The 24,315-nt window shown below is 42.0% G+C and overlaps 1 protein-coding gene across 13 annotated transcripts in view; it reads left to right on the plus strand.

Annotated features, from left to right (window-relative positions):
* tns1b (tensin 1b) overlaps window positions 1-24,315 on the plus strand; it is a 197,763-nt gene that overhangs the window by 140,107 nt on the left and 33,341 nt on the right. For 6 of the 13 annotated variants that reach the window (XM_085374835.1, XM_085374837.1, XM_085374838.1 and 3 more), the window contains exons 8-16: window positions 971-1,021; window positions 1,111-1,233; window positions 3,122-3,186; window positions 4,470-4,553; window positions 5,153-5,446; window positions 6,590-6,665; window positions 11,202-11,331; window positions 11,546-11,611; window positions 12,373-12,498. In XM_085374835.1, the coding sequence (XP_085230961.1) occupies window positions 971-1,021; window positions 1,111-1,233; window positions 3,122-3,186; window positions 4,470-4,553; window positions 5,153-5,446; window positions 6,590-6,665; window positions 11,202-11,331; window positions 11,546-11,611; window positions 12,373-12,498 (1,015 nt within the window). Of the gene's footprint in view, window positions 1-970; window positions 1,022-1,110; window positions 1,234-3,121; window positions 3,187-4,469; window positions 4,554-5,152; window positions 5,447-6,589; window positions 6,666-11,201; window positions 11,332-11,545; window positions 11,612-12,364; window positions 12,499-24,315 lie in introns of all 13 variants that reach the window. The other 7 variants (XM_085374842.1, XM_085374846.1, XM_085374845.1 and 4 more) reach the window with 3 other exon arrangements.

The following is a 24,315-nucleotide window of genomic DNA, read 5'->3' on the forward strand; positions in this document are numbered from 1 at the left end:
ATCCCATATTTCCTCCATGGTAGTATTGTTAATATGATTTAGACTATAAAGATGCTTTGATGCTTTCTTATTTAGCTTGAAATGTTTTAAAGTCAGCCAGAAATGGAGTTTTCTATCAATTTCTCTCTCTACTTTGTTAGTAATCTATCATAGCTAATAAAACCGGTCAATGAGAGTTGTCATTTCTACTGCAAATGATGAGACAGCTTTTGTCTGAAGTTTTAAATCCCAAATCCCTATACACTTTAATCCTTGTTACTTGACTATGTGCATGTAGCATGCCTCAACAGCCTGCAAAATTCTTCATGAAGCAAGCCTTGACATTTGGTTGCCATCTTGGTCCCGCCTCTTGACAATATTTTGATAGAAGCCCGAAAATAAAATGGGAAGAGAGCCATAGCATTGATTTCAGTGGTCTTTTGAATTGAATTAATAAGGTGCCACCATTGCAACAAGTCAGCTTATGGAGTTTTTTCTTACTGCTAAATATTCCTTAATCTGTTTTAAACTTTATTATTGCCAAGTGGAAGCGTTTAGGAATCAGCAACTCACACACAAGGTGCATAATGCCTAAAAGCTGCCAATAACTACAGAGCTCCAAACCTCCTCTAGGATGAACATCAGCACAGAAGCTGTGCACCAGGAGCTTCATGGCACGGGTTTCCATGGCCCTGTAGCTGTAATGTGTGGTGTATCATTCCCTCTGGCTCATCCCACAAACACACTGAACAAATATGATTCTAACTCAGATTATAGGCAAATAAAAACATATGTACCCTTACCTTTACTATGATAACCAAAGACCGAGGTGATAATGAGTACATCTCATATCATGAACCCCCATGTTTGGTTCAGTTGCTTACTGGCTTGGCTGTACGAATTCTCTAATATTTTCGTATTCAGGATTCCCAGAGTGCCCTGCCTCTCTCATTTAATATCTTGTGTAATATTTATTTGTACTTTTCTTTAGCTCTTCAACCTCAGTGAGAAGCGCTATGACATCAGCCAACTCAATCCAAAGGTACAACTGCCTGCTTAACATCTCCTCTCTTTGTCTTTGTTACTGTATGACCACCGGTATGAACAGCAACCTTTCTCCTCCTCTCTCAGGTTCTGGACTTTGGCTGGCCCGACCACCACGCTCCAGCCTTGGACAAAATCTGCAGCATCTGTAAGGCCATGGACACGTGGCTGAGTGCGGACAGCCACAATGTTGTGGTTATACACAATAAGGTAAGAGTGAAAAACGAGAAGATGCTGTAAAAACAGTCAATGACTGCAGGCAGTAGAGGGTGCTCTCAGGCTCTTTTCACGACCGCTGCTTACCTCAGAGGCTGCAGCTGTTTGTGCATGTGTGCTTCTAATGATGTTCCATCTGAGTGAAACACTGACACTGAGTGCGTCTCTTTGTGTGCTTGTTGGGGCTGGATGATGGTTAGGAAAACACAAATTAAGGCTGTAAGGCATGCCAGTCATCATGGCTACTTAGGTTTATTTACCCCTTTTACCCTTAACAATACCATAAAAACTAAAGTGACTGATATTTTCCTGTTGTTGCCTAAACTTACTTGGATCACATTATGCGCTTGTGGGAAGCCTCAGTGTGCTGACACACACCATAAAGAGTATATCCAATACAGCTACTAGGCTGCCGTCCCGAATGTAATACCTAATCATTTTCACGTTAACCCCGCTCTGTTCCTGATTGTGTTTTGCAACATAGGAATTAACCATGGGATCCTAAAACATTCCCACAGGGAGGCTACTAACAAGTCGGCTGCTGTAGCAACCGCTGTTGTTTTTTTGGTTTTTTTCCTGCCAGTCGAGTAACGACAGTTTGGTCACTAAGGAAGCTGACCCTGCTGGTTTCCACAAATCATTTCCACTGGGCTCCACGCTGTTAAAGCTGCCGCGATATTTATAATGTGGAACTCACTCATTCGCCACCACGAGCTTTATTTTAAAGGCGGATAGATGGGCTAAAATGAACGCCGTCTCTGTTGACATAGTATCACATGCCTGGACACATATACACGCTCAAATATGCAGACGTTTTTTACAACCAGACGTGGGCCACTTCACCAGTTTTACACAAAACGGTCCGTTTACTGGTCACGCGGAGGGCTCAGCTTGTGAAAATAGTTGTATAATGTTTTCTGTGGCTCTGGAGAGTCCCAATGTTCTCGACTGGGGCCTGGAGACTTATCCAAGGAATCTACCATGACAGAAATTTTTTTTTGCCGTTTTTGAATCTCTGCATTCCTGACAGCATTTTTTTTTTTTTTTTTTTTTTTTTTTTTTTTAAAGAAGGCCATAGTTTAATGACTTTGTATAACATAATATGATAGATTATTTTACATACAGTGTCATTTGGAGCCTGATTCCAAATAAGAACTTTCTATTGGAAAATTTTGACATTTAATATGCATAAAGTTGATGTGTTCTGAAGTTACGTATACCTGCATAAAGCAACTTTTAACATTCTGTATCAACTTTTCAATTAGCCTATTTCAAACATAACTGTCTGATTGCAACAGTGCATATATCATACTTTGTATGTGCACACCTTCAGCTTTAATTCAAGGTGTCTAACAAAAGTATTGCACAAGTATTTAGGAATTTCAGACGTTTTAACACACAGTCACACCCAAATTTCCAAAACTACAACAGATTTTCTTTCTTCAAGTACTTCTGGACCTCAGTGTAAGTGGAGCACCCTGTGGTGGAACTGAACTGTAAATAAGGACATGCCCTTCTTGAAATTTAACAAAAATAAAATTACTTTTAAAAAGAGAACAACCCTATCTAACGTGATACTAAATAATGTTGCAGTTCCTGTAAAAATAAGGGTCATTTGGTCCTTATTGTGTAAATTTGATGGCTATCATTAACCTGGGAATGATATCTGTACCTCTTTGCTTCTTTTGAACTTTGAATTAATTTTATGTCTTTTGTTATATTCTACATGACTAAAATAACCATTAAACATATTTGGACATTACACAGTTAGTGCCTGAAATACCTAGAGAAGAAATCCATAACAATATTGTTTTCTGCATGCTTGACCATCACGAGATGAAGATAAAATTAGCTTACTTGTGCTTGACTGATGTCTTTTCAGGGCAATCGAGGCAGAACAGGAGTGGTGGTGGCGGCTTACATGCATTACAGCAACATATCTGCCAGGTAGGTCTCTGATCCCAGCTGCAGCTGGAGCTAAAGTCACATGTCCCGGCCACTTAAAAAGTGGAGCGAAAGTCAGAAAGAGAAGGCGTGAAGATGAAATCTGGCATTTTTGGAAAACAAGGGGGAGGGGGGGTTACATGAGGACAGGCTTAAGAGGAAAAACTCAATAAGCCTGCATTGTTCACAGGTTTGAAGCCCACATCTGAAGTACAGTTAAAGATGTGATGAGGCAGAAGGAGGGGGGTTAGAACATGAGACTGAAGACCACCAGTTTAATTCTGGTAAATCAAAAGAACAGTTCCTGATGTCATAATTATAAAAGTGAGCTAAAGTGAGTTAAGTTCTAAGAGACACCGCATCATGCGACTCAGATTATAAGTGAGCTGCTTTTCGTTTTCTGTGTTGGCTTTGTTTCTTAGATAGGACCACTAACAGAATGACCTCCTCGTAAAGAAACAACCAGATGAGCACAAATCAACGTTGTTTTTAAAATGACACGATTGGTCATAAAAAAAAAATCCCAAAAACGTCGTACTTTCCTGCACAGCTGTCAGGTTCCTTTGTTATTCCATTATCCTGCAGGCTAAGGTAAAGGAGCTTCAAACAGAAAACAACTGTGAAATTGTGATGTGCCAGATGTGCAGGGAAAAGTTGATTTATGGTCAAAGCTTTTGATTGACTCTTTGCATTGAGGTTAAGTAGAACAGCTGTCATTAGTTTCTTGTGGGACGTATAGCATAGTACACTGAAGGAAAAAACAAGAAAAATGTTTTAATGACATTCTTTTATTTGTTGTCTTACTTATTCTAAGATATCCACATTTCCAACAGCTGCACATTGTTCTGATCTCTAACAAATCATGAATAGACCTACTGTGGTTACTTCTGCTTTTCTCTCCTCTAGTTATCAAGCTAATACTCTACAGGGGTCATTTATGTGGCATATTTTCTTTTTTTCTAATTTATTCAAATCATGACTTGTAGGAATTTAAAAAAAAAAGTTTATTCATAGAAAACTAGTAACTTTCTAAGCTGAACTTTGTGTTGCATTCACTGCTTATTTTGATCTTCTTTTTTTTTTTTACTCATGTCTGTTTTTGTTATTTTCAACTTTCTAATTTTTGCAACCTTACGGCTGCCTTTTTTTTCCCTGAGAGCTTTTTGTATCAAAGGAATTCCCAGTTAAATAAAGGAAAAAAAACATTTAAAAAAAACATTCCAGAAATGCTGAAATGGAAATGGACTAGAAAATGTTCTCTAACAAAACTTTATTTCAAAATGCAGTGCCGACCAGGCTCTGGACAGGTTTGCCATGAAACGCTTCTATGAAGACAAAGTGCTTCCTGTGGGTCAGCCATCTCAGAAAAGGTCAGTCTTCCCTCCAATGTTGTTTCAAGTTTGACCCCTGAGTGAACTCTCTCCCTTGTGTCACTTCACTACATTTTTAAAGCCGCATTAATTGATTTTAATGGCCTCCGGGGGGCAGTAGAAGGAACCGCAAACAAAGTGTGAACTTTCAAGAATCATTTGCACGCGTAGACTTTGAGATTGAGATTTGTTAAGATTCATTTTCATTTGGAGTCGCATTTCTGCCCTGTTATGAATTTTGGTCAGTCTTATTTGCCACTAATTTTTTAAAGAAAGGCTTTTTAGCTGCTATAAGATCCTCTGTGGTGGATTCATAGTTGTGTTCGTTGGTTGGCAGATAACCAAAATCAAAGATTCATAATTGGCTGAACATGCAGAGTTGGGTGGCAGTTGTCTTTGGATCTGTCTCAGTAAATATAGTTTGTGATTAGTGCCACTTTAAACCATTTGATGCATGAAGTTTTTTGGCTCCTTTGACATGACTGACAAGCTAAAGGTCAAAGTGAAAGCTTGTGTCTTGGATTACATGTTCATCCTTTAGTGGTCAAACACTGGGCATCACTTTAATCCCCGCTGCTTCTCTCCCTCTGTTCACTCAGGTATGTGGAGTACTTTAGCGGCTTGCTGTCCGGACACATCAAGATCAACAACAAGCCGCTGTTCCTCCATCACGTCATCATGCACGGCATCCCCAACTTTGAGTCCAAGGGAGGCGAGTATCTCTCTCTCTCACACACACACACACACACACACACACACACACACACACACACATATACCACGCATAATTTAGCTTTGAGCCCCTTTCTTAAATGCATTTTTTATGTCCCAGGTTGTCGTCCTTTTCTCAAAATCTACCAGGCCATGCAGCCCATCTACACATCTGGGATCTAGTAAGTCTTAAAAAGCAGTCACACTCAACTGCTTTTACAAGATTCCAGGGATAGCGAGCTCGTAATGGCTCAATAATAAAAACGCTGATTTTCCTTTATTGCCTCTCCTCTTACTCCCCCCTGCCCCCTGATATACACCCACAGCACCCCTCTCTCCAGTTTAGAGTTCTCACTTGGCCCACATTATTGTATTTAGCTAGCCTCCCCAGCTGTAGGTTCTTGTTTCCCCACTTTAGATCCCGTAATCACGTCTAATGTTATTGGTGACTGGAGAACCAATGAAAGAGGCAGGCAGGCATCTGTGTGGACGCCTGCAGGGTTTTCATGCCACAGGACCCTGTTGGTTCCCAGGGCCAGACAGGAAAGAAAGGATTCTGTGGCTCTCTGTTGTTGTTTTTGGAAAGAGGGGAGGTTAGGAAAAAGGCAGGGAGAGGAAAGGCAGGAATGTGTGCCTGCCTCACCTGAGAGGTGAGGCAGGCACACATTCTGCATTTACACCTTGTTTGGAAATATTATTATTTAGGACTTTCAACTTTGATTCAAAGGTTGAGCAAAAGTATTGAATTAAGGTTGTTTAGGAATAACAACCATAACATTACCTTGTAAAACGACAGCAACTATGATTAATCAATATATATATTCTGACTCAATGATCTCGTCATCTGAAATGGTCATTGGATCCAATATTTCTTAGTTCAGTTTTAAACTCTTTGGTCTTTTCACTGTTACTGCTCTTCTTATTCAAAACAACAAAGCCTGGTGATGGTTGCACAATGACGCTACATTTCCTGTGAAACAATCAGTGCAGACACATTTCCATACTCTTTAAAGCTTTGGTGAAATCACATTCCTCTTCACTTTCTCTCACATGCTCCCTTTTGGCACTCTCCTCCCTTTGATCCTTCTTTCCCAACAATACAATCAGACAGGCACTAATACCCCAAAACACCATGGGCTACGCTCTGTGAAGGCCACTGTTAAAGTGGGGAAAAAAAGGGTGATTGTTGTTGGCACATGGTTTTATCCAGGGAAGTAGCATCAGAAACAAAAGCTGGTGCAGTGGACTTGCTGTCATGATTTCCACAGCAAGAATGATAAAAGCGGGCCTGTCATGTGACATGTTGTGTTTTTATTTCTCTGCAGTAATGTCCAGGGTGACAGCCAGACCAGCATCTGCATCACCATTGAACCTGGCCTCCTTTTGAAGGGGGACATCCTGGTAAGAACAGCAGAGACATACCCCAGAAGCTAGTGCTGTACAATATAGACTGATAAAAACCCTCAGTAATCTTTCAGCTGTTTGTAAAATTTAAATCATTTGGCTTCCGTGGATTTTAACTGCAAAACAAAGAAACCGAATCTCAACATTTTATCACTGGCTAAGCTCAGTGTGTGAAGCCAGTAACACCGAATGTTTATTGTTTTACCTCTGCCAGAGGAAAAGGGAAAAATATATGGATACCAAATGATAAGGGTAAAATACATGCAGGATATTCAGATTTTTTTATTGGATAATAATAATGAGGGAATCCTGTGTGTGTTTCCAATTGAACGTTGGCTTAATGCACTGAATGCATGTGCTGCAGCAGTTTATAGTAGCCATTTACAGATGAAATGGGGCTGTAAAAACTTGGGAAAAGACAGTTGGACTGAGTCCTATACCTCGGTTTATAGGCCCTCATTAGCACACAATATGTTGCTGGAAACTATGACGTGAAAAAGGCCGTGTACTTCCTTTAAAACAGCATTTAAGGATACATGAGGTATCACTATAACAGGACATAATCATTTCAAACAAAGTCTCATGTGAGACCTATCCCTGCAACTCTCTCAGGGAGATTCAGGGAATTTTTATGAAATCATTCCTGTAAGATCCTCAGTTTAGCAGCACCTGTGAGAGCCTCTGGTTTTCTTTTGCCTATAGAAAAACTCCACACATCAGCAACGTTTCTGCTTCTGCTGTCAATTGAGCCATAATGTTACAGTGGGGCAAAAAAGTATTTAGTCAGCCACCGATTGTGCAAGTTCCCCCACCTAAAATGATGACAGAGGTCAGTAATTTGCACCAGAGGTACACTTCAACTGTGAGAGACAGAATGTGAAAAAAAAATCCATGAATCCACATGGTAGGATTTGTAAAGAATTTATTCGTAAATCAGGGTGGAAAATAAGTATTTGGTCAATAACAAAAATACAACTCAATACTTTGTAACATAACCTTTGTTGGCAATAACAGAGGTCAAACGTTTACTATAGGTCTTTACCAGGTTTGCACACACAGTAGCTGGTATTTTGGCCCATTCCTCCATGCAGATCTTCTCGAGAGCAGTGATGTTTTGGGGCTGTCGCCGAGCAACACGGACTTTCAGCTCCCACCACAGATTTTCTATGGGGTTGAGGTCTGGAGACTGGCTAGGCCACTCCAGGACTTTCAAATGCTTCTTACGGAGCCACTCCTTTGTTGCCCGGGCGGTGTGTTTTGGATCATTGTCATGTTGGAAGACCCAGCCTCGTTTCATCTTCAAAGTTCTCACTGATGGAAGGAGGTTTTGGCTCAAAATCTCACGATACATGGCCCCATTCATTCTGTCCTTAACACGGATCAGTCGTCCTGTCCCCTTGGCAGAAAAACAGCCCCGTAGCATGATGTTTCCACCCCCATGCTTCACAGTAGGTATGGTGTTCTTGGGATGCAACTCAGTATTCTTCTTCCTCCAAACACGACGAGTTGAGTTTATACCAAAAAGTTCTACTTTGGTTTCATCTGACCACATGACATTCTCCCAATCCTCTGCTGTATCATCCATGTGCTCTCTGGCAAACTTCAGACGGGCCTGGACATGCACTGGCTTCAGCAGCGGAACACGTCTGGCACTGCGGGATTTGATTCCCTGCCGTTGTAGTGTGTTACTGATGGTGACCTTTGTTACTTTGGTCCCAGCTCTCTGCAGGTCATTCACCAGGTCCCCCCGTGTGGTTCTGGGATCTTTGCTCACCGTTCTCATAATCATTTTGACCCCACGGGATGAGATCTTGCGTGGAGCCCCAGATCGAGGGAGATTATCAGTGGTCTTGTATGTCTTCCATTTTCTGATGATTGCTCCCACAGTTGATTTTTTTAACACCAAGCTGCTTGCCTATTGTAGATTCACTCTTCCCAGTCTGGTGCAGGTCTACAATACTTTTCCTGGTGTCCTTCGAAAGCTCTTTGGTCTTGGCCATGGCGGAGTTTGGAGTCTGACTGTTTGAGGCTGTGGACAGGTGTCTTTTATACAGATGATGAGTTCAAACAGGTGCCATTCATACAGGTAACGAGTGGGGGACAGAAAAGCTTCTTACAGAAGACGTTACAGGTCTGTGAGAGCCAGAGATTTTCCTTGTTTGAGGTGACCAAATACTTATTTTCCACCCTAATTTACGAATAAATTCTTTACAAATCCTACCATGTGAATTCATGGATTTTTTTTTCACATTCTGTCTCTCACAGTTGAAGTGTACCTCTGGTGCAAATTACTGACCTCTGTCATCATTTTAGGTGGGGGAACTTGCACAATCGGTGGCTGACTAAATACTTTTTTGCCCCACTGTATCTATGGGATGTTCTCGGGGCTCATAATGTCAGCATGAAGAATTAGAAAGTGAGCACTTAGTTTGTACCTGAGGCTGTTTTGGCCTTCAAAGCTGAACTCATATCTCATCCTTTATTTAGACTAAAGACTAATGGATTCTGCTGAATGCACCGTCAGGCTGAGACACTGCTTGCTGATGCTTGTTATTTTTCAAATAACAGGGAAAATTTGAACTGCTGCCTGAGGAGACATTAGCACAGAGTGCTCCTGCATTTTTAACTGTGATGGTTTTGTATATCTAATTGGTCAGATTAAAGATAATTGCAGAGAAGAACCTCGCATTGGTTTGTTAATTGTTTTAATGATCTTTTTAAAGTTTGCATTTGGGTTTATAATGAAACTTTAAACCTAAAAGACCATAACAAGTTAGGCCATTTCAACATTTTGGGAAAATCTTTAGTGGCTTTCTTGGAGAATGGAGAAGATGGAAGCCACTCTTTAATGAGCAGCAGATGGTTACATTAACATAAACTGCATTAGTAAAAAAGTGTCTGCCCTAGTGTAACAAAATCCACCTCTTGGCACTGCTAAAGGTCATTGACATGTACAGTAAATTTTAACAGGACTAATATCACTGCTTCCATCTGAATTAAGAAGGTAAATAACACAGCCAGCTGCACATTTGATTAACTGATCGTCAGCCAATATGACCACTCAGCATGTCTGCACAACACCTCTCATACATTCCTCATACTGTCAGCATGGTGGTGGAGGGGTGATGATTTGGCTTGTTTTGTAACCACAGGACCTGGACACTTTGCAGTGGCAATCTGAGGCCATCTGTCCGGTAGCCAAAAGTTGATTGAAAATGGGTCATGCAACAGGACAATGATCTCAAGCACAGTAGCAAATCTATAACAGAATTGCTGAAAGAGAAAAGAATCATAGGTCTGCAGAGTGTCATGAGGGTACAGGAACAAAACTAAATGTAGAAAAAGTTTGCTAGTCTCTGTGTACAGAGACTTTTCAGTGCAAATATGAGCCTTTTATACACATGAAAGAAGAAATACAGTCATTATGATAAAAAATTTCTTGAGTTTTAATATTGATTATTATATATGGCTTTTTTAACCCTCAGAAAGAACTAAGCTAACCCTCCCTGTTTTTATGCTAGGCTAAGCTAACCATCTCCTGGCACTAGCTGATCCCTTTGCCTCTCTCACTATCAGCAAGAAAGCAAATAAGCCAGTTTCCCAAAATGTCAAACTCTTTGACATTTTGGGAAATAGCAAATTAAAAATAACCTTTTCACAAATGAGGGAAGAACAATTTTGGGATGTTTAAAGCCTCTACCTAAATATGAAAATTGGTCGAGCCCTGAAGGCATGTTAGCATAAAATTAGCAGAATAATATTTTGTAATTAAACTTGACTCAGCAGCGGTAATGGACCACTCAGCAGGACCTTTACGATATCCCAAAAAGCTGCACAAAACCAGAGGATATTTTACTTTTATTCCTCAGTCCTAAACGTTTTGGTTTTATGGTTAACCCCACAGTCAGAAAGTCGAGTCAGTCAGTCCTTTAGCAAAAATCGTTAATTTTAGCTGCAGCTGAATTCTTTTTAATTTCTTTGTCTATATGCAATAATCTGTTTGTCAGTTTTATTATTCTTTACATCCACAGTAAGGAATGATTACAGTTCTTTGGTTTCTTTCAGTGAATGTAAAAATGAGGCCTTGTTTTAAAAAAAAAAAAAAGGCTGCCAGTCAGGAAACAGCAGGAGGGAGAGAGCCGATTTTCCTCAGTGTGGTTTTAACATTACTCTTAAAGCTGCTGTATTTGGAAAACCAGTTTGGATAATAATGTTTGTGGATGGTCCTTCCATTACAAGGGAAACAGATAAAAAACTAAAATAAAATAAACATAGAGCTACAAAAAAAACAGAGTAAACCTGAGCCAGCAGGGAATCAGGCTGCTGTGTCTCTTTGCTTGCACTCAGTTAAAATCCTGTGAATTGAATCCTGTGAAACAGTATTTTTATATATTATAAAAATATTATTTTATTATAAATTATTAATAAAGAAGCATTACTTTTGCTTGTTTGGTATGACACCGAGTGGTGATCTGCTAAAAGAGATTTATGCACTTGCAAATTAGCCTTTTTTCTTTTTTAATCGCCCTGCAGCTTAAGTGCTACCACAAACGCTACCGCAGCCCATGCCGAGACGTGATCTTCCGGGTACAATTCCACACCTGCGCTGTTCACGACCTGGGGATTGTCTTTGGGAAAGATGAGCTAGATGACACATTCAAAGGTAAAAGACTTGCAACTCTGAAATACTACTGACAACAGCATTATAATGCTCCTGCAAACAATGAACTTATACCTATTAGTAAGTAAAACCTGAACATCTGAATGGGCGTATAATCTTTAAAAACTGCATGTGTTTTCTAGTGTAACAATATATGCATCTTTAGATATAAAGAGAAAACTCTCTCTATTTATTTTTTTATTTTTTTCTTTGCCAGATGATAGATTTCCAGAATATGGAAAAGTGGAGTTTATTTTCTCCTTTGGACCAGAGAAAATACATGGTAAGGATCAATGTGTTGGGTCTTATGGCCATACTAAGCATTTTCCATAACCATACTACACTCTTATACATAATTGGCATGACTGAGAAAATTAGCTCACTCTCATACGCCCCATACAACAGTGACTCCACTGAACTGTAAATGGAACCATCCATCTCTCTTCTAGTGCTTATCTAATTCTGGGTTGCGTTGGGGCTGGTGCCTATTCCACCTGTCAAAGGGTGCAACGTGGGGTACAATTCGGACAGGTTGCCAGACTGTTGTTAGTACAGCTCAGCTCAGCAGAGTTTTACTTATATTGTTTTAATTTACAATAACTGTCACCTTGCCTCAAGATGCAGATCCTTCAGTGTTAGAGAGAAAACTCCAACAACATGATGATCCTTGAGGAACAGTAACTTGGTGACAGTGGGAAGAAAACAAATCCCTGGTAACAGGAAGAAACCTCCAGCAGAAACAGGCTCACCAAAGAGCAACCACCAGACCAGTCCATCTTCCATGTGTAGTTTACGGTTTCAGGTAGAAAAGTGAGACAGGATGATAGCATGCAGCAAAAGAATCCAGCCAGGTTTAAAGAAAATAAAAAAAAGAAAACGTGTCAGTTTAGCGCAGGGTCTTGAATGTAATCGAATCGAATTATCTCAATATGAATTCTGAATCTCAATTTTTTTTTCCTTGATTCTGATAAAAATAGCTTTTCCCTTTTCCGGATGTAAAGACATTCACATTTTCTGCTCTGCCTCTTTGTACTTCTGGTCAAGGTGTGGACCACCTGGAGAACGGGCCGAGTGTCTCAGTCGACTACAACACTCAAGATCCCCTGATCCGCTGGGACTCCTACGAAAACTTCAATCAGAACTGCGAGGACACCACAGAAGGTGAAAATGGTAGGAATGCTTATCCTTCAAACTTTACCGTGTAGAATTCAGGTGTTACAATGCATCAGATCCACTGACTCTTTAAAGATGTGCCATATGATAGTTCTCAGTCTGATTTCATGTGAGATTTATGGAATAATTTTCTTACACAATTTTCTAATTTATTTTTAACTGTGTGGATTATTGAAGTCATGGACTAAATCATGTGCCGAACCCACCATACAGATACAGAGGACACATTCAGATCTTTTCCATTCAGATATTTTGCCCTACAAAACTTTGCCCTACAAATACCAAAAATAACCCCAAAATTGCATTACCAAGTTTTTAGGTTGTAAATGTAAATGTTGGATTGTATTTTGAAAGGAAGGAGAGGCATCGCTACCGCTGAATTCATTTGTGGTGAAATTATCACCACAGAGAAACCGAGGGCCCCTTGGGACCGAACTCAACCGCTTTCCAGAGCACAGTGTGAGACATTCCTTGGTTCAGCCACAGGCATGGACAGAAGCTTCCTTTTGAGGGAGCCGTGGTCACTCTGTGACCAAAGTGCTGCTTTCTATGCCACCCAAAAAAGGAAGCAATGTTACGCCCTTAGAAACAGCACCGTACGTTAGATGGGTTTGTCTCGGATTTAACAAACAACAAAAAACCCCAAGAACGCCAAGTCCTTCAAAGAGAGGAGGAACCATCCAGCTTGTTATCTGTTGGGGTCCCAGTTAAAGCAGAACGATGTGGAGCAACATATTGTAACACTGGTGGTGCAATACTAGACCTGTTAGTGCTACTTCTTGCCTTCTTTGCATGTAGTGCGGGCAGTATAGTTACCTTTAACCACAGTACGCGGACAGAAGGGAAATATGGACCAGATCAGACAGGTTCTAGATTCGTAGGAGCCAAGGGTGTATGACAACAGAGGACTTGTACACAGTAGGTGTAGAAAACACAATTGCATTTATTAGCAATTATTAAAGTTGTGCACATTTAACAAAAGTAGAGCGCGCTTCTTGAAAACAAAATAAAATAAACCCCACAAATGGTCGACCTAAGGATATATTGTCTTTTGTGTCTTTTTTTTAAAAGTCAATTTCAGTCTTTCAATGTTCAGTAGTCACTCAGTGTGTTTGTAACCAGTCGGGTTACAATCTACCAGTTCATCCGGCTCTTTGGGCTGGGCTCGCCATCCAGTACTGGAAAAGGGATCCTCGATTCTTCTCAGGTCCTCAAAACCAATCCAATCCAAATAAGCAAAGGAAAAAACCTGACCATGCAAAGCAACAAATGCTACACGGGGCTTCACAGTGCTCACGTTGGCTCACGGCCTCTGGAATACAGTATCACTCTTATTATTCTCGCCGAAAAAAGGACTTTCACTATCCAGCTAGCTTCTTCGCCGCACGGGTAAACTGATCTTTCACCGTCTGTGTCTCTGGCGTATCTTACTGGCACACGAAGGCACGCACAGGTGTCTCAGCAGCGCACAGACTGGGGGGAGGGTCAGACCGGCCAATGATTGGTCGCTCAGTGGATCTGACAAACACACTCTAAAGGACTAAGTCCTGCCCCCACACCATCTATATACCACATATACATATGTACATATTAAACTTATGTTTACATGCTTTTTATCAGTATTTATTATAATTAATTTTGTTTTTATCAATATTTATTCCCATCGTGAGAGTATGAATATTTATACTTTTAATCCCGTTTTTAACACTGGGTTACACTATCCCCTCTTAGAATCATGCAAGTCCCTTTGCATGGGATAGCTAAACGGTAATGACAGGGGAACCAGCCTTCATGGGGATGACCACAGAATCTTGTTCTGTCAAGGCACTGGTAAAAGCCAGGCTTAGACCTTGAAACAGGGACTGGGCAATGGAAACGAGAGGATTTCCCAACTGACTATATTGCAGTCGTTCTGGTTGGGTTCTTGTTCTCTCTGAGCGCCTTACAGTCGCTGTGGCTTCACTCTCAGTATTTGACTGACTTGAGTTTGCTTGATTATCATTTGAGTTGTCTTCTTCCACTGGCCCATCACAGGTAGATCCATCGGGTAAGTTGGCATCACTCTCGCTTTCATTGTCAGTGGTTGAGTGTTCCACCATGGTTTCACTCTCCTCTAGGCTTCCATATCCAAGTGGATTTCCACATTCAGGTAAGTTGTCACATCCGGTTAAATTGTCAGCTCCAATCAAGTTGTCATGTTCATGTAAGTTGTCTCCTCCAGGCAAATGAGTTTCAGTATGATCGTGATCATTAGGGTGTGTCTTTGGCTGGGGAATCTCATAGACTCGAGTGACCTTTATGGGCTCTTGAAGAGGTTCCTCTCTGAACCAACAGATATCCTCATCTTCCAGTTCTGAATGATCACATTCCTCATGTTGTTTAGGTGATTGCCTTGTTTTTGGTTTGCGTACATGAGTTGGTTGGACAGGTTTCTCTTCAACAGGGGCAAGAAAACCACAAGGGAGCAAGAGATCGCGGTGGACTGTGCGGACTGGGCCCTCTTTTGTTAGGGGTTTTATACTGTAGACGGGCAAGTCACCTGCTTGGTTCACCACAACGTGAATATCAGTCTCCCACTTGTCGGCTAGCTTGTGCTTGCCTCTGAGACGGACTGCATGCACCAAAACTCTGTCACCTGGCTCTAGTTTTGAGGGTTTCACTCGCATATCAAATCTTGTTTTGTTTCTTTCTGCCATTTTGTTAGCATGGTCTGTTGCTAGTTTGTAGGTCTCTTGTAGAGTTGCCTTTAGTTTTGTTATGTACTGAGAATGCGACTTGAAACTTTTGTTGTTAAAGGGCAGCCCAAATGCTAGATCGACTGGCAATCTTGGCTGACGGCCAAACATTAACTCATATGGGGCAAAACCAGTTGTATCGTTTTTCGTACAATTGTACGCATGAACGAGTGGTTTGACATAGTTGTGCCACTGAGTTTTGTCCTTTTCCTCAAGAGTACCTAGCATACTTAGTAACGTCCTATTGAAACGTTCTACCGGGTTTCCTCTGGGGTGATAGGGTGTGGTCCGGATTTTACGAATGCCCATGATCTTGCAAAGCTCTTGGATAATGTGGGACTCGAAGTCGGGACCTTGATCGCTATGCAATCGTTCGGGTATCCCGTAGTGGACTATGAAGTTGTCCCAAAGGGCTTTGGCAACGGTCTGAGCTTTCTGATTGCTGGTAGGGATGGCTAATGAATATTTCGTGAAATGATCGGTTAATACAAGCACATCCTTTACATTACTTCGATCAGGCTCAATGGACAGGAAGTCCATGCAGACTAGTTCAAGGGGTCTGGTGGATTTGATATTCACTAGTGGTGCTGCTTTTTCTGGAGGAGTTTTGCGTCTTACACAGCGGTTGCATGTTTTGATCTTATGTTCTATATATGCTGCCATGCGAGGCCAATAGATCTTGCCCGAACAAGGTTCTAAGGTACGTTCAGTGCCTAAGTGGCCCATGTCACAGTGGAGGCTTTGGAAGACTGAGTCACGGAGCTGTTCAGGTAAGACAAGCTGGTAAGTAACATCTCCATCTTGGCGAGTTCGGTACAGGATGTTATTGTGCATCTCCAATCGATTGAGCTCTCGGAGTAGAAGGTTGATGTCAGGAAGTTCAGCTCGCACAGTTGGTGGGACCTTTTCTCCAGTTTCAATTTGTGCAATAACTTCCCTCAGACAAGGGTCTGTTCTTTGTTCGTTTGTGATCTGTTCAAGGGACATATGGGGTATAACAGGAAGACCACCACAGTCATTTTCATTGACAAAGTCACCTGGAATGGCAGCTGCAGAAATGGCTAGCGAGTGAACCAAAGGGATGGTGTCATTTTGAGAGCTGCATACAAGGTGTTTCTCACAAATAGCAGACACTACTTCAGGACTTAAACTGCTGTCAGGTAGGGACAGGTGAGTCTGTGTGAACTGCTGTATGCGGTCGAGCTCTTTTTGGGACACTGCGTCGTTAAGCAACTCGCCATGTGGCCGTCTAGAAAGGCCATCTGCATCTGAGTTAAGCTTGCCTGCTCTGTACTGGAGCTTAAAGCTAAACGTTGACAGGGCAGCTAGCCATCTGTAACTCATGGCATCCATCTTAGCAGTAGTTAATATGTACGTCAGAGGATTATTGTCTGTTACGACAGTAAACTGATTTCCATATAAGTAATCTGCAAACTTTTCCGTTACTGCCCACTTCAAAGCTAAGAACTCTAACTTATGGGCGGGATAACGAGATTCACTCCTAGACAACCCACGGCTTGCATAAGCTATCACCCTAGTCTGGCCATTCTGCTCTTGATAGAGCGCGGCGCCAAGCCCTGTAGTGCTGGCGTCCGTATGGAGCGTATATGGCAGTTTAGGGTCAGCAAAACCCAATACAGGCGCAGTACTGAGCTTTTCAATGATGGTTTTGAAAGCAAGATCACAAGAGGGAGTCCATCGCTCGCCGAAAGGTGTCTTGGGGTCATGGTACTGGACAGACTTAGCTTTAGGCTTTGTGCTTTTGCGCAAAGGAGGGTAGCCTGATGTTAAGTCAGTGAGGGGCTTAACGATACTCGAAAAGTTCTTAATGAACCGCCTGTAGTACCCTGAAAAGCCTAAGAATGAGCGGAGCTGTTTAAGATCACGGGGCACAGGCCAGGTACTTAAGGCTTCCACCTTTTCAGGGTCAGTCTCCACTCCCTTGCTGGACACAATATGCCCAAGATATCTGACAGAAGTTTGGAAAAATTTGCATTTTTCGGGTGAGAGTTTGAGCCCATATTCTTTCAGGCGATCAAGAACTTTCATTAAGCGAGCCTCATGTTCTTCAAGTGTCTTGGAGAATACAATGATGTCATCGAGAAACACGATCACTTCGCGCAGGTTCATGTCGCCCATACATTTCTCCATGAGCCGCTGGAATGTGCTGGGGGCGTTTGTAATGCCTTGGGGCATTCTATTAAATTCCCAAAAGCCGATGGGACATACGAACGCCGTCTTTGGTTTGTCCAGCTCCTCCATCTCAATTTGGTAGTACCCAAATTTTAAATCCAGGACAGAGAACCATTGCGACCCGATCAAGGTGGAAAACGTTTCCTCCAAATTGGGGAGAGCGTAAGCATCTTTTATAGTCTGCGCGTTAAGCTTTCTGTAGTCGATACAGAGGCGGACTTCACCATTTTTCTTCCGCACGACTACAATGGGTGAAGAGAAAGGGGAGGTAGATTCCCTGATCACGCCAGCTTCTTGCAGTTCTTTGAGGTGCTTACGGACTGCCTCCAGGTCGTTCGGATGTATGGGACGCGCTCTATGCTTGAACGGTGTTTCATCTGACAATCTGATTGTGTGTTTCACTTGATCCGTCTTTCCAAAGTCAAGATCATTCTGTGCAAACACTTCGGGCATTTGGCTTAGTTTTTCGGTTATGCGCTCCTTCCATTCAGCGCTAATAGGGGAAGAGTCAAAGTTATATGTTACATTTGACTTCTGCTCAGTTCGGGATCTTGGAGTTCTCACTGAGTGTTCGTGAGATAGAACTCTTTGATATGCACTGACTTCTCCGATGACACAATTTAGAGGGATTGTCACATCATGTTCGGATTCATTGGTAAGTATAACTGGAACAAGGTAAGGTGAGACAAGATTTCACAAGGATGTCACCAGGTAAGGCTGACATTCGTGGATACTCTAACAAGACAGACTTTTCACCATTACCGGCTGACACAGCTACAGCACCATCTAGAACAACAGTTTGGCCTGCTGGAATCAACTGTGGCTCTTTGTTGTGCATCGTCACTAAACCAAGACTACTGTCTTTGGACTGTTTGTGTCGTGACTCAAGAACTTTTAGAACTGCCCTATAGCCATATGGCAGGTTCAGCTGCAGTTCATGGCATGTGTTAGAGTACAGCTCATAAAGTACATCTAATGTGTTTGTCCCAATTAGCACTAAGGACTGAGAAGCTGTGCGCACATCGGGGACAACTAAGGCAAGTGTCGGCACTTCAGCTTCAATGCCAAGGAAGTCCTTTGGGAAAGTGACATGCAGTTCAATGTAGCCTAAGTAAGGCACAGACTGACCGTTGGCACCCTCAACTTCTAAAAGTTCAAACAATGGCTTAATCTCATGAGAGGACAAATGCTGACGATAGTAGGACTCGGGGACTGTAGTCACCTGGGAACCAGTATCTAGCAAACAACTCACTGTGTGACCATTAACTTTCACTTGTGCAGTACTCTTCGTACCAATTAGACCTTTAGGAAAGTCGAAGGAATCTGATCTTGTGTGTGACTTTAGGCTGGCACGCTTTTTAGGTGAAGCTTTTTGTTTAACCTGGGTGGGACGGGTTAACAAAGCATCAGCCTCCATTTGTCCCGCAACGGAGGCAGAATTTAGTTTAAAGAAAGCTGGTCATTCTGCCTGTCCCATATCTGCCTTCTCACTCTTAATTCCTTTCGTTTTGCAACTACAAGGGCAGGATTGGGCTCTGACTCACAAGTGGCTACTATATGTCCATCTTCCCCACAGCGGAAGCAATACCAGGGCTTGGGCCTAGTACTGCGGCGGCTGGGTGGAGGTGAGTCTTCAGGTTTGGCATGGTCAGGTTTTTTATTTTCAGGTTTCCTTGTTCGAACTGTCTTCAGTGTTGCTTGTTTCTTTGGCTTCACAACGGCAGCTAATTGGCTTTTTAGATCGGCAACTTGTTTTTTCAGCTCTTCTAGACTATCTGACTGTGCTTGGCGAACATCTGCATTTGTTTCAGTGACCGTCTGTTCATGAGACACTGCTTTTGGTTTCGTGGCGCTAAAGTGTTTCTTCATTCGCGTGTTTTTAACTTCTTGTCGGTTTTCTGCAGTACGCAGGAGAAGCAATAGCTCTGCATAAGTGGGCGGCTCCTTATGCTTTAGCTCCAATTGCAACTCCGTTAGCAAGTTATCATCCCAGCAGCCTCTGTAAAACTGTTTAAGAAGCTGCTTATTTACTTCATGTGGTTCAAGCCCACCTCTGCGCACGGTGTGATTGACTGCCACCTGCAAACGAAGCAGATAAGCAGAGGGCTTTTCACCATGATCTTGGAGGGTGTTCATGAAGCGTACAAACAGTTCCTCACCATCTTCGACGGTGCCAAAAGCTGAATCCAGAAGTTTAAGATAGTCTGCAGGAGTGGCTTCTGGCCCAAGAGGGCGGATGACATCAGAAGCGGGAGCAAGGAGACTTTCAAGAATCTTACGAGTTTTTCCCAACTCGGACAAAGAAGCATCTTCCATCAACAAGTCAACATGAGAACGCCATGTTTCATAGTCAGCTTCGCTGTAAGGTCTGGGCATCTTGCCAGAGAAAGCTCTGAGTCTTAATGTAGAGTGAGCATGTGATGTCTTTTCAACACTCTTGACAACATGCTCGACTACTACTTTCTGAACCTCTGGTGGGTTGAGGTCAGTTGGACTCAACATTTGAGGTGTCAAGTTTGGTCTCATGGGGCGTTGGAATGTGCCCTGAATGGGTTCAGGAGGGTGAGGCAGTTCAGTTAAGACTGAAGGTGAGGCTCCAAGTTGTGTGGATCCTACCACAGGGCAAGTCTGATCAGCAGCATCATTTTCAGGGTTTCTCTCAGCTGTCTCAGCAGCTTCAATGGTGTTCCCTATTGTGGATAGGGCCTCCCGCAACACTTCTTCGAAATCCTTCCCACTTAACTTGGCTAAACCCTTCAGGTTGCTAATGTAAGCCTCAGTAACACTGCCCCCTACGGTCTTAGTATAGACGTCAGTTAAGGCTCGAATGCGGTAACTGACATCTGGATTGTCAGTGGACTGTAAGAGGTAAGGCAGCTTAGGTGCTAATATTTCAACGGCTGCACCGGACTCGAACTCTAAAATCTGGCTTTTGTGGAATGCAGAAGAGTCATCATCGACAGCGAGTACTCTACGAATAGTACCATGTTGCTCCAGAAACTCAAATACCTCTTTGTCTTTCTCTCTATCTGTAACACCGCTAACAATAATGGCATTTGGTACTTTAACGGCATACTTCTCGACAAAATCCATTTTCATAGTATGTGAGCGTCTGATCAAGGGTCAAAGAGGATTCCAATGTTGTCACACAACACTCTAGGCTCCTGGCTGGCTCGCCACTTTTACTTATGTAACACTGGTGGTGCAATACTAGACCTGTTAGTGCTACTTCTTGCCTTCTTTGCATGTAGTGCGGGCAGTATAGTTACCTTTAACCACAGTACGCGGACAGAAGGGAAATATGGACCAGATCAGACAGGTTCTAGATTCGTAGGAGCCAAGGGTGTATGACAACAGAGGACTTGTACACAGTAGGTGTAGAAAACACAATTGCATTTATTAGCAATTATTAAAGTTGTGCACATTTAACAAAAGTAGAGCGCGCTTCTTGAAAACAAAATAAAATAAACCCCACAAATGGTCGACCTAAGGATATATTGTCTTTTGTGTCTTTTTTTTTAAAAGTCAATTTCAGTCTTTCAATGTTCAGTAGTCACTCAGTGTGTTTGTAACCAGTCGGGTTACAATCTACCAGTTCATCCGGCTCTTTGGGCTGGGCTCGCCATCCAGTACTGGAAAAGGGATCCTCGATTCTTCTCAGGTCCTCAAAACCAATCCAATCCAAATAAGCAAAGGAAAAAACCTGACCATGCAAAGCAACAAATGCTACACGGGGCTTCACAGTGCTCACGTTGGCTCACGGCCTCTGGAATACAGTATCACTCTTATTATTCTCGCCGAAAAAAGGACTTTCACTATCCAGCTAGCTTCTTCGCCGCACGGGTAAACTGATCTTTCACCGTCTGTGTCTCTGGCGTATCTTACTGGCACACGAAGGCACGCACAGGTGTCTCAGCAGCGCACAGACTGGGGGGAGGGTCAGACCAGCCAATGATTGGTCGCTCAGTGGATCTGACAAACACACTCTAAAGGACTAAGTCCTGCCCCCACACCATCTATATACCACATATACATATGTACATATTAAACTTATGTTTACATGCTTTTTATCAGTATTTATTATAATTAATTTTGTTTTTATCAATATTTATTCCCATCGTGAGAGTATGAATATTTATACTTTTAATCCCGTTTTTAACACTGGGTTACAATATGCTTCCATGCATGTGGTGTCTTTTTCAAAGAAGCCCTTGCATACTTCAGCAAGACAATACCAAATCACTTTCTGCATGTTTTAAATAGCAGGGCTCAGCTGTAAGCAATATTATTCCAATGTGGAAGTGTTTAAGAGACATAGCAACTTAACCAGGAAGCGGAAGACCATGTAAAGGTATAGAGTGGAGTCGCCACATGCCGAGGAACATCATCGTGTATAAAAGTCACCAACATTCTGCTGACTCAGAATGTAGGTTAGTAGTTCAAAATCTTCTCTTTCATTAATATCAGCATAAAAACTGTTTCCGGGAGCTTCGTGGCAGCTCCTGTAGGTGTACTGTGTAGGCGGGCCAGAACTTCTGTCCATGTGGTGTGTAACAAAAGCAGGTCCTGGACTGCTGAACAGCCACAATCCAATCTTGAGCAATAATAGCAGAGCATTTGGCTGTTGCAACTACAGCATATGGTCTCCACAGTTCTAAAACTCTAACTTAGTGTGGTTAAAAGAAGAAACATGTTGCTGGAATCAAATTCAAAATTACCATATATATTTAAAAAATCCTAAAAAAAAAAAAGATCTTTTTCTTTTAACTAACATTTTATACAACATTCCAGCATTTTTTTTTATTAGCTGCCCAAATAGTTAAAGGTCAGAGGTCAATTGGCTTCCTTCTATCACTGCTCATAAAGTGTCTACCCAACACTTGGCGGCAGCTTGAAATAGGCCCTACTAAAATAGAACAGGTGTAAGTCTCCGCTCACTCTGTTTCAGTGAAGGTGTGTGTGTAAATTATCTGTGTGTCTAGACCAGTCCGGTCCAAGCCGTCTGTCTCATCTTGCCTTCTGTCATCTGATGATGATACTGTGGTCAAATCTGAATTAGAATTTAATGAGATCACAGACTCGCACGCATGATATAAGTAAGCATCTGCACATGTGGAACACACACACACCCACACGTTGTTTTTTTAGCCACTCGAGTTTGAAGTAGTCGATAAGACTTCAAAGGTGATCCCTTAATAGCCTTTTGTGCTGTGACTACTCGGCCAGCACCGTCAGACTGATGCACGGTTTCAAATGAGCTCAGTGTGAAAATAGCTTTTAAAGAAAAAAAATAATTCGCAGACTAGATAGGAAAAAGTGTTTCCAATAAATCAAAGTGTTTCCACTGTTTTTTGGCTTCACACTTGTTGGTGCTGAAAAGGCAATTAACTCCTTTGAAAGAGTGACTTTTAGAGCCGAAGGGAAAAATAGCTCTGGATTTACATCTCCACGAGTCTTAGAAAGAAAAAGAGTTGTTGTTGGGTTTGCACGCTGTCGGGATCACTGCTGGGAAAGCACAAGGCTACTTGCATGAACCCTTAGCTTATTAGGGCACTACATAAAGCTTCAAATTATAGGGCTGATGTTTTGCTGGGATCAACTTTGGGTAAGTGGTGTCTCTGTGGCTGTTAGTTTCCAAAGATTGATGTTGACTTTTATTATGTTTATTGCATAAAAACCGTTTCAGCTGCTGTGGGTTAGTTTTAGCTCAGGGATTCTTGTCATGCCTGCACCTTGCATCAGCAGAACAAGCAACATCCAAAACAACACTTACACAACTGACTATACACAACTATAACATTACATGCACTCAAAAGCCCGATTTAGACATGAGTAGTATTACCTGTAGACCTCTAATATTTTGTAATAAAGTCAACGGTCATCTGTGGTATTACTCCCATGCAAATTCCTGTGCTAGCCTACAGCACTGTGACTTCAGTTTTTCCTTCTTTCGTTATTTATTCCCTTAGTTATGCAGTGTTATAGAGGTGTGTGGTAAATGAGAGTTTGGACAGGACACAGTTTGTGTTGCTTCATAGCCTAGTAAAAAAAGTATGGTCAAATATTAGAAAGGCAGTCTCTCATCGGATGATGAGTTTGGACAGCATGCATGTCAATAACTAAGGTACATTTTGCCTTCTTTCAGTGGTTCAGCCCATGCAAATCAGCCAGTCAAATTTCAGTCATGGTGGAATAAGTTCTGAGTCTCCTGGTTATATTTCTTGAATTATTCTCATTTACAGCCCCATATTTTATTCCTGGAACCTGCTAAAGTGGCTTTGAATAATTCAAATGCACCCTCAGTTTATCTTTGCTCTACAGCAAGCCATTTAAACTCCTCTCCTTTCCACGACACATTCCTTTGAGCCAGCTTCCTTTCGATTGGCTGCTCCTTGCAAAACAGAAGGTTTTAACAGCAGATGGGTGGAGCTGCTGTGCATGCAGAGCTGCGAAGACCAGATCTATTCTCAGCCATCGCTAAGATCCAAGAAAAAGATGAGAAAAACTTTTAATCTTACACTTTGACCCCTTCATTCAGGTCATCATGAGCTCTCAGCCACAGCTTTGTTTGTGTGAATGTCTCCAGATGTATCCTGGTGTTCACGATTAGGTAAAATATAGTCAGAGAAGTCAAACAGCGCAACCTAAATCAGACTGAGAGACGGTGCATTGCAGGGCATGTCAAAAGTGACTTTTTTTAGCTGCATCACAATGATTCATTAACTCATTCATTAGCTGTCTGGCTAACATATCACGAGTATTGTCCAACCCAGGGAGACTTGATACTTTACTTTTTTGATTTTTTCCTCATTGCTTGAATTCTTTGCGAGCTTGTTGCTCTGCAACGGTCTCGTTACTTCAGGAATCTGTGTGAGGAGCCGATGTG

This window comes from Diplotaxodon limnothrissa, linkage group LG16 (assembly GCF_057381915.1).
Source record: "Diplotaxodon limnothrissa isolate DT_005_m linkage group LG16, D_limnothrissa_male_GT1.1, whole genome shotgun sequence".
NCBI classification, from domain to species: domain Eukaryota; kingdom Metazoa; phylum Chordata; class Actinopteri; order Cichliformes; family Cichlidae; genus Diplotaxodon; species Diplotaxodon limnothrissa.